We start from the raw sequence: 13,342 nt of genomic DNA, 5'->3' as shown, positions 1-13,342 counted from the left end.
GAGGGTATGATTAGAGGGTCTAGCTGCTGCAGAGACCCGGTACGATGAAGAGTGATTGCAGCAGCAGGGGGAACTTGTCCAGTAAGACATAACTCGGCAGACTGGTGCAGAGCCGAGCAAACACACCCGTCCCACCCCGGCCATCAAGCACGTGCTTGTACTCACTAACAGCCACACTCAGACCAATACACACACACATCCCACTGAGGCACTCACAGAACACACACAGGGCCGTCGTTATGGGCGGGTCTTAGGTGGCATGACCCATCCTCCTTGCCCGCCCAAATAAAGCATTGAAATATCGATCATTTATTTGACCGAGACGTGTGCTGACAGAAAAATACATACATTTCAGCTAAAGCATCCGAGCGAACAAAACACTGCCACTCTGTCTCAGTATGTGTAGACCATGTATCTGATGCTGTCTGGAAAGAAATAGTATGACATGCCATACTCTTTTGGTCCAGACAGCATCAGATACATGGGCTACATATACAGAGGGGCGCTGTTTCGCTCATTCGGATGCTTTATCCAGTGGAGTTTCAGCAGAGGTGAAGAGGTGAAGCGAGAGAGCTCACTCTCGCCAAAATCTGTCCAGAGTAAGCCCAATGCGTTTCTATGCGCATAATATGCAGACCTAAGCTTGTCGCCTGCCTTCCCGCCTTTGGGACAACGACTCCCATGGTGAGGGAGGAGACATGAGCATCTTGTCATTATATACTAATCTCTGGTTTCAGCCTCTTGAGAATTGGAAAGGAATGTTTTGGGGGGTGCACAGTGCTCTGTTAGGATAATAGCTTCCCTTAAAATAAAATGTATGTTTTGCAAAATTACATATTTACTCCTGTCTAAATAAAAGCATTCAAAGTACTTCACCAGAGAGCATGACTTAGCCACAGAGGATCATTAGCCTCTTTAATAAAAAAGAACTGTGGATTGTTTTAAATGACAAGTGTGTAGGCCTATGACTATTTGGGAAGCCCGCAATTTGGGTAGTGGGCGTGTCAATAGGTCTAGCTGATTGAGTTGCGGCTGTCAGTGAAAAGCATCTGAAATATGTGTGAAGATAATGTGTCTTGAGTATAATTTAAAATGTTGCAACAAGAAGAAGGGGAGGGGTGTGCAGAAAATATATGGCTCGTCTCTCTCCAGAATGCATGCACTCAACTCTCCAGAATGCACTCAGTTGTCTCCTGCCTATCCTTGCGCATTCATTGATACATTGTGTGAATTTTTTGCCCTTTGATTGTTTCTTTTTTATCAATTTCCCATGACATACTGTACAGTTGTGGCCAAAAGTTTTGAGAATGACGCAAATATAATTTTCACAAAGTCTGCTGCCTCAGTTTGTATGATGGCAATTTGCATATACTCCAGAATGTTATGAAGAGTGATCAGATGAATTGCAATTAATTGCAAAGTCCCTCTGCCATACAAATGAACTGAATCCCCCAAAAACATTTCCACTGCATTTCAGCCCTGCCACAAAAGGACCAGCTGACATCATGTCGGTGATTCTCTCGTTAACACAGGTGTGATTGTTGACGAGGACAAGGCTGGAGATCACTCTGTCATGTTGATTGAGTTCGAATAACAGACTGGAAGCTTCAAAAGGAGGGTGGTGCTTGGAATCATTGTTCTTCCTCTGTCAACCATGGTTACCTGCAAGGAAACACGTGCCGTCGTCATTGCTTTGCACAACAAGTGCTTCACAGGCAAGGATATTGCTGGCAGTAAGATTGCACCTAAATCAACCATTTATCGGATCATCAAGAACTTCAAGGAGAGCGGTTCAATTGTTATGAAAGAGGCTTCAGGGCGCCCAAGAAAGTCCAGCAAGCGCCAGGACCGTCTCCTAAAGTTGATTCAGCTGCGGGATCAGGGCACCACCAGTACAGAGCTTGCTCAGGAATGGCAGCAGGCAGGTGTGAGTGCATCTGCACGCACAGTGAGGCGAAGACTTTTGGAGGATGGCCTGGTGTCAAGAAGGGCAGCAAAGAAGCCGCTTCTCTCCAGGAAAAACATCAGGGACAGACTGATATTCTGCAAAAGGCACAGGGATTGGACTGCTGAGGACTGGGGTAAAGTAATTTTCTCTGATGAATCCCCTTTCCGATTGTTTGGGGCATCCGGTAAAGAATCCGGAAAAAAAGAAGACAAGGTGAGCGCTACCATCAGTCCTGTGTCATGCCAACAGTAAAGCATCCTGAGATCATTCATGTGTGGGGTTGCTTCTCAGCCAAGGGAGTGGCTCACAACACTCACAATTTTTCCTAAGAACACGGCCATGAATAAAGAATGGTACCAACACATCCACCGAGAGCAACTTCTCCCAACCATCCAGGAACAGTTTGGTGACGAACAATGCATTTTTCCAGCATGATGGAGCACCTTGTCATAAGGCAAAAGTGATAACTAAGTGGCTTGGGGAACAAAACATCAATATTTTGGGTCCATGGACAGGAAACTCCCCAGACCACAATCCCATTGAGAACTTGTGGTCAATCCTCAAGAGGCGAGTGGACAAACAAAAACACACAAATTCTGACAAACTCCAAGCATTGATTATGCAAGAATGGGCTGCCATCAGTCAGGATGTGTCCCAGAAGTTAATTGACAGCATGCCAGGGCGGATTGCAGAYGTCTTGAAAAAGAAGGGTCAACACTGCACATATTGACTCTTTGCATCAACTTCATGTAATTGTCAATAAAAGCCTTTGACGCTTATGAAATGCTTGTAATTATACTTCAGTATTCCATAGTAACATCTGAAAAAAATATGTAAAGACACTGAAGCAGCAAACTTTGTGAAAATTAATATTTGTGTCATTCTCAAAACTTTTGGCCACGACTGTATGTCACCAGTAGGCCAACAAATGTAATGTTAATCCCCCGTCATTTGATTATAATAATTTCTATTAATGCATGTATTCGTTACAGTAATTTACCTGGCCTGCTGCATTCTGATTGTCCAACACTTCATAAAACTTCATAAAAACTGCTGTCTGTCCCAAGCTCACTGGCGCGGGAAATAGGCTACGGCCTGAAATAGACTTGTTGATACAATGTTACAAGTTCGTAGCCGGACCCAGTTGATGATTTGATACAATGTTACACATCACTAGCAATAACTCAAGTCAAAGGAAGGCGTAGTAGAGAGATGAATGTGATTGAAAGAACCGGCCTTTTCAGCCTGGATATTTTCTAAACATTTTATTTGTCGGCTGTCCTATGTATTTTATTTTAGTCGACGACGGCAGTTATAGGCCTACTGCTGCATTGGCCTATAGGATATCTCTGAGTTCTATGCCCTCGTTTCTTTAGCCGCCAATGGACCACAGTGTATCAATGTGTCCATATGGCAGAGACTGGTGCTCTCGCCTTGTATTTGTATTTATTATGGATCCCCATTATCTGCTGCCAATACTTCTCACAAATACAAGTAGTGATGAAAACTATCTCTCCTCCACTTTGAGCCAGGAGAGATTGACCTGCAAATTATTCATGTTAGCTCTCTGTGTATTTCTAAGGGCCCGCCGTGCTGCCCGGTTCTGTACCAATTGCAATTTTCCTAAGTCTCCTGACCACACGATTGAACAGTAGTCCAGGTGCGACAAAACTAGTCCTGTAGGACCTGCCTTATTGATAGTGTTGTTAAGAAGGCAGAGCAGCGCTTTATTATGGACAGACTTCTCCCTATCTTAGCTACTGTTGTATCAATATGTTTTGACCATGACAGTTTACAATCCGTGGTTACTCTAAGTAGTTTAGTCACCTCAACTTGCTAAATTTCCACATTATTCATTACAAGATTTAGTTGAGGTTTAGGTTTTAGTGAATTATTTGTCCGAAATACAATGCTTTTAGTTTTGGAAACATTTAGGACTAACTTATTCCTTGTCTGAAACTAACTGCAGCTCTTTGTGAAGTGTTGCAGTCATTTCAGTCGCTGTAGTAGCTGACGTGTACAGTGTTGAGTCAGTAGTGTTCCTCAGTATTTGAAAAATCTTTCCAACACAAGAGTGTGCACAAATAGGAGGTCCAGTGAAAAAACATGCTATGGATATCAAAGGCCCATCCAACTGATTTGTTCTGGTGCCAGCCCTGCACACACACAACACACACAAACGCACACGCATACACGCACACACAGATGATACTGTGCAATGTCATCATACGCAGTTCACAAACACAACACTATAGGCACGCACAGGTACACAGCACAGTTCTGCCTCAATGCCTCAATGAGTTACACATTCAGGAGATTCAGTCAGACTCCTTTTTCTGACGCTTTAGCCAGTACTCATGGACAAGCCATCGCCGCAGTAAACGCCAATCTGCAAACAACGATTACCATTACAAATATGAGTGGGAATGATTACGGGGCAGAATTACCGGGCTGAATTCCTCTGTGCCTACAGCTCAACCACCGCTTCATCCGCTCTGGCTGTTCAAAGTGCTGCCTAAGCATTTCGTTTCGCATGCAGCTCCTTCAGTATGGTTCAGGGCACTGCAGAGGAAGTGCTGTATAGGGTGTGTCTAGAGCTGCGTTAAGAGTAACCGGTGTAGGAGTGAGTCACTCCGAGATGTTACTACAGTACGGTTCTGTGCTGCGCAATGCCTCCCAGGTTGTGCGGATCGTTAGCGTCCATAGCACTACTGCTAAAGCAGCATCCAATTGTACGGTCACCTTCTGCTGATGGTGGTTGCTTTACAGAGGATTTCCCTGACCCAGAAACAAATTACCTTTGAAATAGATAGCAGTTTGTTTAAGTGATGATCTCCGTACATATGTGTGTAATCAGAATGATCTTTCTTGTGAAAGAACTCACTACTTCCCGTCGAAACGGTATGCAACAATACCCATACTTCCCATGTGTAGCACATCTATGTTTCTTGACCAATCTCCTCCATCCCTCCCTCCGTCTCCTAGCCTGCCCTGTGTATAGTATGGATGTCCTGGTCCATAACCAGATCAACGTCCTGAACGGCACCATGGTGAGGATCCAGTGCATCTTCACCTCCTGCTACAAGATGGACGTCAATAAGTTTGCCATGAACTGGACCTACCAGGAGAACACCAACGAGACTGAGGAGATGGTGAGGGACCAGACCGTGTGTCTGCCCTTGTCTTGTGTCAATGTCAGGCCGATGCACAGTGTCCATTTTAGGACACCCTCAGCCTCAGATTGACTCAAGTAAGGTGAGGACTGACTCAAGGAGGGGTAAGGTGTAAGGCTAAAATGGACACCATACTCCTGACTCTGCCATGATATACAGTAAGATTCATCTTGTTTTTTCTTTTGCATACTCCATCCTCCTTACCTTTCCTGTCAACACTCTCTCCTCTCTCATTCTGCTTTTTTAATGCCATGCTTTCTCCATCTATTTCAATGTGTATCATTTCACTTTATTTATTTAGCCAGGAAAGTCTACAGATGTAGGATCTTAATTTGACCAGTATTGTCGAAGCAAAATAATCCTGCCGCAACAGGATTTGAACGTTTTGTCCATAATGTTGCTTGATCAGTGGTTAGACTATGAGCTGGACAAAAATATTTTACATAAAAAATTGCGGTGACAGTACCAGTCAAAAGTTCAAACATACCTACTCATTCAAGGGTTTTTCTTTATTTTTACTATTTTCTACATTGTAGAATAATAGTGAATACATCAAAACTATGAAATAACACATCATGTAGTAACCAAAAAAGTGTRAAACAAATTAAAATATATTATATATATATAAAAATATAACATATGTTGAGCACTTGTTAGCTGCTTTTCCTTCACTCTCTGGTCCAACTCATCCCAAACCATCTCAATTGGGGTCAGGTCGGGTGATTGTGGAGGCCAGGTCATCTCATGCAGCCCTCCATCACTCTCCTTCTTAGTCATATAGCCCTTACACAGCCTGGATGTATGTTGGGTAATTGTCATGTTGAAAAACAGATGATAGTCCCACTAAACACAAACCAGATGGTATGGCGTATCGCTGCAGAATGCTGTGGTAACCATGCTGGTTAAGTGTGCCTTGAATTCTTAATAAATCACAGACAGCGTCACCATTAAAGCACCCCCACACCATCACATCTCCTCCTCCATGCTTCACAGTGGGAATCACACATGCGGAGGTCATCTGTTCACCTACTCTGTGTCTCAAAGACAAAGACACAGAGTCTTTGTGTCTCACAAAGACACAAAGACAAATCTAAAATTTGGACTCATCAGACCAAAGGACAGATTTCCACCGGTCTAATGTTCATTGCTCATGTTTCTTGGCCCAAGCAAGTCTCTACTTCTCATTGGTGTCCTTTAGTAGTGGTTTCTTTGCAGCAGTTCGACCATGAAGGCCTGATTCACACAGTCTCCTCTGAACAGTTGATGTTGAGATGTGTCTGTTACTCTGTGAAGCATTTATTTGGGCTGCAATCTGAGGTGCAGTTAACTCTAATGTACATATCCTCTGGAGCAGAGGTCTTCCTTTCCTGTGGCAGTCCATATGAAAGCCAGTTTCATCACAGCGCTTGATGGTTTTTGTGACTGCACTTGAAGAAACTTTCAAAGTTTCTGGATTGACGCACCTTCATCTCTTAAAGTTGATTGGCTCATACGCATTAAGAAGGAAAGAAATTTTAAAAATTGACTTTTAACAAGGCACACCTGTTAATTGAAATGCATTCCTGGTGACTACCTCATAAAGCTGGTTGAGAGAATGCCAAGCATGTGCAACGCTGTCATCAAGGCAAAAGGTGGCTACTTCGAAGAATCTCAAATGTAACATATATTTTGATTTCTTGAACACTTTTTTTGCTTCCAACATGATTCCACATGTGTTATTTCATAGTTTTGATGTCTTCACTATTATTCTACAATGTAGAAAATAGTCACAATAAAGCAAAACCCTGGATTGAATAGGTGTGTCCAAGCTTTTGACACAAAGCTCATCTGCATTTCCTGTAGCGCAGGAAAATTCTCAGCAACAAAAGAGTAATCAAATGAAGGTCCTACATCTGTACTCAGTAACAATTGCCACTGTTTTCCAGGGAGTCCTGGGTTCAATAACAAACGACATGTTTCCTGTCTATCTTTCTACRAATCCCCCTCTTCCTCCTCTCTCTTCCAGTTCATGACCTATAAGAAAGGYATGATGCCCCTGCGGACAGACCAGTTCAGTGACCGGGTGCAGTTTGTGGGTAACCTGGAAAAGAACGACTTGTCCATCACCCTCTCTGATGTCCAGCTGTCGGACGAGGGCGTCTATAACTGCTACGTCCGTAACCCCCCCGACCGCATCCAGGGCCACGGAATCATCAACATGTTTGTCGTCACAGAATGTAAGGGCAGGGGGAAAGGCAGGGAGCAATAAGAGGGACAGGGGGCAAGTTACTTAGCGGTCGCTTCGCGAGCCCGAAAAGAGTTGATCTCAGTGATTGATAGTTGGTATTCAGCAGTCATAAAAGTATGCCTTATGTACTTTGAAGATCTACGAACATCGTGATTGCGTCAGACCGCATGGGCAGCAGCTCTATAGAGATGAGGTGGTAACCTGGAATATAATAATAAAGTCACCAAATCAAACAAATATTTTATTAAAGTAAAGTGATGTGAATAAATGATGGTTAATAAGTGAAAAGCAGTAATGGGCCGTCACTACCATCATAGGACTTTTATTAACCGTTTTATTCTGTGTTGTTACAGCATTCAACCCACATAAAGCATTGTGTAGTTAATGTTTTTAAAAAAAAGTTGAAACCCGAAAACCGTGATAATTTTTTTATAATAAAACCTAAACCGAACCGACCTCAAAAAGCACTAATCGCTCAGCACTAATCTGTGGTCAACTGGTCCATCCACCCTTTCCAGCCCATCCCTGGCCTTGTGTGCTAGCATGTCATTAATAAATGTACCCTGGCCTTGTGTGCTAGCATGTCATTAATAAATGTACCCTGGCCTTGTGTCGCTAGCATGTCATTAATAAATGTACCCTGGCCTTGTGTGCTAGATGTCATTAATAAATGTACCCTGGCCTGTGTGCTAGCATGTCATTAAAAATGTACCCTGGCCTTGTGGTGCTCATGTCATTAATAATGTACCCTGGCTTGTTGCTAGCATGTCATTAAAAATGTACCCTGGCCTTGTGTGCTAGCATGTCATTAATAAATGTACCCTGGCCTTGTGTGCTAGCATGTCATTAATAAATGTACCCTGGCCTTGCCATTCATCCACACATCGATCCATTCACTCACCAATCCATCCCTCCATCCTTCAGTTCCTCATCTGGTTGTGTTTCTGTTCTCCCTTGGTCTCAACCTTCCTTCAGCCCAGGACGTGATGACTCAACACTATACAGCTTTTTACTTATTTACTTCCCGAGTGGCGCAGTGGTCTAAGGCACTGCATTGCAGTGCTAGAGGCGTCACTGCAGAACCTGGTTCATTCCCAGACTGTATCACAACCGGCTGTGATCTGGAGTCCCATAGGGTGGCGCACAGTTGGCCCAGTGTCGTCGGGGTTAGGGGAGGGTTTTCCCGGGGGGGTTAGGCCATCGTTGTAAATAAGAATTTGTTCTTAACTGACTTGCCTAGTTAAATAAAAAAATGTAATACAAATATTGATGGGCGTGCCAACCCAGCTCACCTCAGAATCATTGCCGCTCACAAATGCTGGTCTCACACACATACACGCATGATGACACACACACACACTCACACAAACACACACACACACACACATAAAAGGCCATTTCTGCATTGCTGTCCTTTTTTTTGTTTCCTCACACTGTGGTTTAATCAGCCCTTTGCCAACTATACACTCTATCTACAGAACTATCTCACCTCCTCCTCCCTCCTCCTCTCCCCCTCCACAGTGCCTCCCCCGCGGGACTCGACCATAGCGGTGGCGATCGGGGCGTCAGTCGGCGGTGCGCTGGCTCTGCTCATCCTGTCCATGGTGGTGGTGAAGTGTATACGGCGTCACAAGAAGCAAGAGCTCATCTCTGACGAGCAGAAGATGGAGGAAGAGGGCAAGCTGGATGCAGAGGGGTGCCCCGAGGAGGGAACCAAGTGAGATCCCCTCTTTGTTTTAACTTACCCATCCCCCTCTAAACGTCTATCTCTTCCTCGATACCTCTACAGATGTCTGATCTTAATTTGAGCCAGTTTGCTACAGCTGGAAAGTAATCCTGCAGCAACGGGAAATGTGAATTATTATGTGTGTTCTAATTAATGGAAATTTTTCTGAGATTTTACACATTTGTAAGGAAAAATCTATTCTGAAATTTCTAAGTAGAAATTGCAAACTTCAGAAACATTTTTAAACCTCAAATAAGTGTAACATGTCCTGCATTGCAGGAAAGTTATCCTGCAACAGGGTGATCATGTTAAGATCCTACATCTGTATATTGTTTTACTCTATAACTTTTTCTCAAGGTTGGGAAATTATAATAATGTGTCCCCTGATTTAGGCTATTCTCCTTCTCTTTGTTTTCTCTTTGCTGCTTCTCTCTCTCTCTCTCTCTCTCTCTCTCTCTCTCTCTCTCTCTCTCTGTCTCTCTCTCTCTCTCTCTCTCTCATCTACTTGAGGCAATGCTCTTGAGGCAAAACCAGAGAGTCTTAAAATTCACTCCAATTATCTTTCTCTTTCAGCTGTACATAGTATGTGCACTGACAGGGTGGTCCATACTTTATACCTAACAAGCCACAACATTCTGGAAATAACCCCAGAAACGTCACAAAATATAGATGTTATGGTTATACGTCCGGTGTAATGTATAAGTGGATTCGTACATTTCTTTTAAAACCACCCTGGCAATGGTTGAACAAAGCTGACAAATATCCCCTCTTCCCCTTCTTTTATTCTTCTTTGTTTTATTTGTGTGTATGTTGAATGTGTGTTCCTGCGGGTGTGTGTGTGCATGTGCGTGTGTGTGTATGTGTGTGTTTGTGTGTGTATATTGCCATGAGCCAGGCAGCTATAACCGGCCTGCATGGTCCTGGAGGCCCAAGGTTCGCTGGAGCCCAACCTCCTCCCTCACGCCGGTAACAATCTGTGATTGGTGTTTTGTGCTGGTCATGTGACCCCAGTTAGCCAAGAAGAAGTGGCCACTTATGGCCTTCTTCCTTTTTCCTTTTCCCCAAACCTTGCTGTTCATCCCTCTCTCTCATTACCATGGTGATGGGAACTTCAAATTCTGTTTGATATTTAAAAATMAGGCTCTGTCCTGACAATCTCAAAATAATAGTCTATCCTTTCCTGCATGACCACAGATGTGAAAGGACGATAGATTAAATCAACGTGATCTCATGTGTCAGTGGTCATGAAGGACAGGAGACATGGAAAGGACTGTTGAGACACATTCTCACTCTCAACCTCAGTCCTGATCTCATCTAATACAACGGTCAATCCTATCCTGCCTTTCCCCCTCTGGTCTGCTCTCCCTTCTACAGTACCTTCAACCTCTTTTCTACCTGATTATCTCTCTTCCAGGCCTTAGATCTGATCAGTTCTGATTCTGAATACCTGTAGGGCTCAAGCCTAACTTCAGATACAAACACAGAACTTGTCTGCACAAATTTGTTGTCTAACKTGATTCATCGGAGAAGGAAAAGTTACGTGTGCTCACTGCATRTCAAGTTAGAGTTCGTCCGTTAGTTTGCACTCGTGTTTGTTTGACCTGACACATGGCTAGGTCCCGCTTTATTTGGATAGTCCCGATTTTCATGGTCATACTATCAAGAAACTGTCTGTTGATAAGAAACCTCTTGCTAAGGTTACGGTTAGGGTTAGGTTTAGGTTTAGAATACGGGTTAAGGGTTAAGGTTAGATCTACGATTGGGGTAAGCAGTTAAGTTTAGGGTTACGATAAGAGCTAAGGTTAGGGTTAGAGATAGGGATAGCGTTAGTAGATAGTTAGTTGAAATGTCTGTAGATAGTATGTAGAGCATCTACAAAGGGACTATCCAAATGTGTGTGTCATAGCTTCTTTTTTTTTTTGAAGCTATAGCAATCTACAGCCATGTCTCAGGTCAATGTGTTTGTGCGTTTTAACTAGGTTTTGAGTTACTAGTAGCTAACACATTTTCCACACTAACTCTATGAGATATTAACCCCCTCCTGTTTCTGCACAGTAGCTATTGATGTGTTTGCATTGTGGTCCTAGCCAATGTGATATGGTGATGGGTGTGTGTGTTGCAGTCTGTGTTTGATGTATGGGATTGTACAAGTTAGTATATGTCCCAACATTTCCCACTGGTCCGACAGTGGGATGTAAATACTGTACAACAACAATAGCATGGAAATCAGATTAGAAACAAGTCAGGTTGGCAAGACAACCAGTGCCTACTTCAGGAAGCACTGACCTAGATGTTTCAACTATCTTGTCTTCTACTCTTATGTGACGTCCATTCTGTGAGACATCTCTTTAGTGTGTTGGTATTAGGGGTGTTGTTTCCTTGTTAGGTGGATTTAATGTACTGTATGTACTGTATCGCTGAGCTCATATATATATATCTCTGCTCTCTTCTTTCCCTGCCTCTCTGTTTCCGATGAACCATAACCTTCAGGAAAGCATTCCTGCCTGAAGATGTATAGTCACCCTTGCTTGAATCGTCGTCCAGCATCTGCCTCGCCCCACGTCGCCTCCCTCCCTCCTCTTGTGCATCCAAACAAGATTGCAGTTATGGGAAGCCCCAGCCACCAGCCACGCCACCCACGCCACCCCTGCCTCTATCTGCAGTCAGTCGTATCTCCTCTCTTCTTTGACGGGGAGCCACAAAAGGTGTAGGAGACTAGTGGACGGCAGTCTCCAAAAGACATTCCTCTTTTTTAAGACCTTAATTTGATCACCCTGTAGCAGCATGACTTTCCTACAATGCAGGACATTTCAAATGTGTACTGTATTGGAGGTTTAAAAAGGCTTCCGAAGTTTTCCCTTATGAAAAATGCATCAACTCTTAGAAAAATATCAATTCATTCTAATCCACATAATCATTCACATTTCCTGTTGCTGCAGGACTATTTTCCTGCTGTAGAAAACTGGCTCAAATTAAGATCCTACATCTGTAGAGTAAATGGATGGTTTGACATCCGTGATTACTGGGAAAGATCCTGCTCTCTCTCTCTCTCTCTCTCTCTCTCTCTCTCTCTCTCGCTCTCGCTCTCTCTCTCTCTCTCTCTGTATCGCTCTCTTAAAATGTTGTCTTCTAACTTGCCACTCCATTGGATAACAAATGATTTACTTCCAAATCATATAATTCTCTCTCGCTCTCTCTCGCTCTAATTTTCTTGCTCTATCACATTACTTAGCGATGCATAATGGCTGGGGCAAAAAAGTTCCCCTTTTTTCTGACAGCTAGTGTGTGTGTGTCCAAATTATACCTTTCTGTGTGAGAATGGTGTGGGTGGATTTTTGGCTGTGTGTGTTAGTTTTTATGTACAGGGTATAAGTTGTGAATGACCTTCAGATGTAACTACGAGCAATGTGGGTGTATACACGTGTGTGTGTGTGTGTGTGTGTGTGTGTGTGTGTGTGTGTGTGTGTGTGGTGTGTGTGTGTGTGTGTGTGTGTGTGTGTGTGTGTGTGTGTGTGTGGTGTGTGTGTGTGTGTGTGTGGTGTGTGTGTGCGTGGTGGGTGGGTGGGTGCGTGTGTATTTGAGAATGTGTTTGAGTGTCCTTAGAGTGTCCGAGTGTCTTTCCTTCAAACTCAGAGTCTCCCTCAATGGAGAAGCCAGGCATGATTTTATCAGTAGTCAACTCTTCTGAACCCTTGCTTCACRTCCAATATGATATGTTAGCCTGTGTTGCTTTCTCATACATCGAAACAACACATATTTGTATTGCTATGAATGAAGCTAGTACAATATCATACATAAGCATGACATTTCTTGCATACATTAAGACAGGCACAATTCTGTCTACAATGGATGGATCATTAATGGTCTGACATTATATACTAACTGACATTGTACAAAAAAACCAATCCCCAAATGATGTCCCCCTTTTGTCCACGTGCAGTAACCCTTACACAACACCTGAATGTCCGGCCCTAGTTGGTCGTCGACACTCAAATGAGCACACAGACACATTGACTATACGTCATCCAACACATAAGCTTCAAACACCACATACAGCCGTGTAGCTGTTTTGCACATCAGGAGTCCACACGCTGAGGCCTACACATACATAAAAGCTGAGCACTTTCAGGGAAAACAGAAAAAAGTACAATAGAGAACAATTTATATCAGATACATATATTTATACGTTTTGACCAAATACCAAGCTGTACTCTAGAGGTGTGCTTTGCTTGCTGTCGCTATTTACTTGTGGTCCTCACCGTCTTAAA

At 43.4% G+C, this 13,342-nt stretch overlaps 1 protein-coding gene across 3 annotated transcripts in view; it reads left to right on the top strand.

Moving 5' to 3' along the window:
- scn2b (sodium channel, voltage-gated, type II, beta) overlaps window positions 1-12,538 on the top strand; it is a 29,156-nt gene extending 16,618 nt beyond the window's left edge. The window contains exons 2-6 of one of the 3 annotated variants that reach the window (XR_011473828.1): window positions 4,934-5,100; window positions 7,127-7,337; window positions 8,870-9,065; window positions 9,970-10,040; window positions 11,565-12,538. Coding sequence is in view for 2 of the 3 variants with exons in the window: in XM_070433999.1 (XP_070290100.1) it covers window positions 4,934-5,100; window positions 7,127-7,337; window positions 8,870-9,065; window positions 11,565-11,592 (602 nt within the window). In the remaining variant the exon portion in view is untranslated. Of the gene's footprint in view, window positions 1-4,933; window positions 5,101-7,126; window positions 7,338-8,869; window positions 9,070-9,969; window positions 10,041-11,564 lie in introns of those variants that run through there. The other 2 variants (XM_070433999.1, XM_070434000.1) reach the window with 2 other exon arrangements.
- The last annotated feature ends 804 nt before the right edge of the window (window positions 12,539-13,342 follow it).

Source organism: Salvelinus sp. IW2-2015, linkage group LG22, assembly GCF_002910315.2.
Source record: "Salvelinus sp. IW2-2015 linkage group LG22, ASM291031v2, whole genome shotgun sequence".
NCBI classification, from domain to species: Eukaryota; Metazoa; Chordata; class Actinopteri; order Salmoniformes; family Salmonidae; genus Salvelinus; species Salvelinus sp. IW2-2015.
This window is presented reverse-complemented; position numbering and strand designations above follow the sequence as displayed.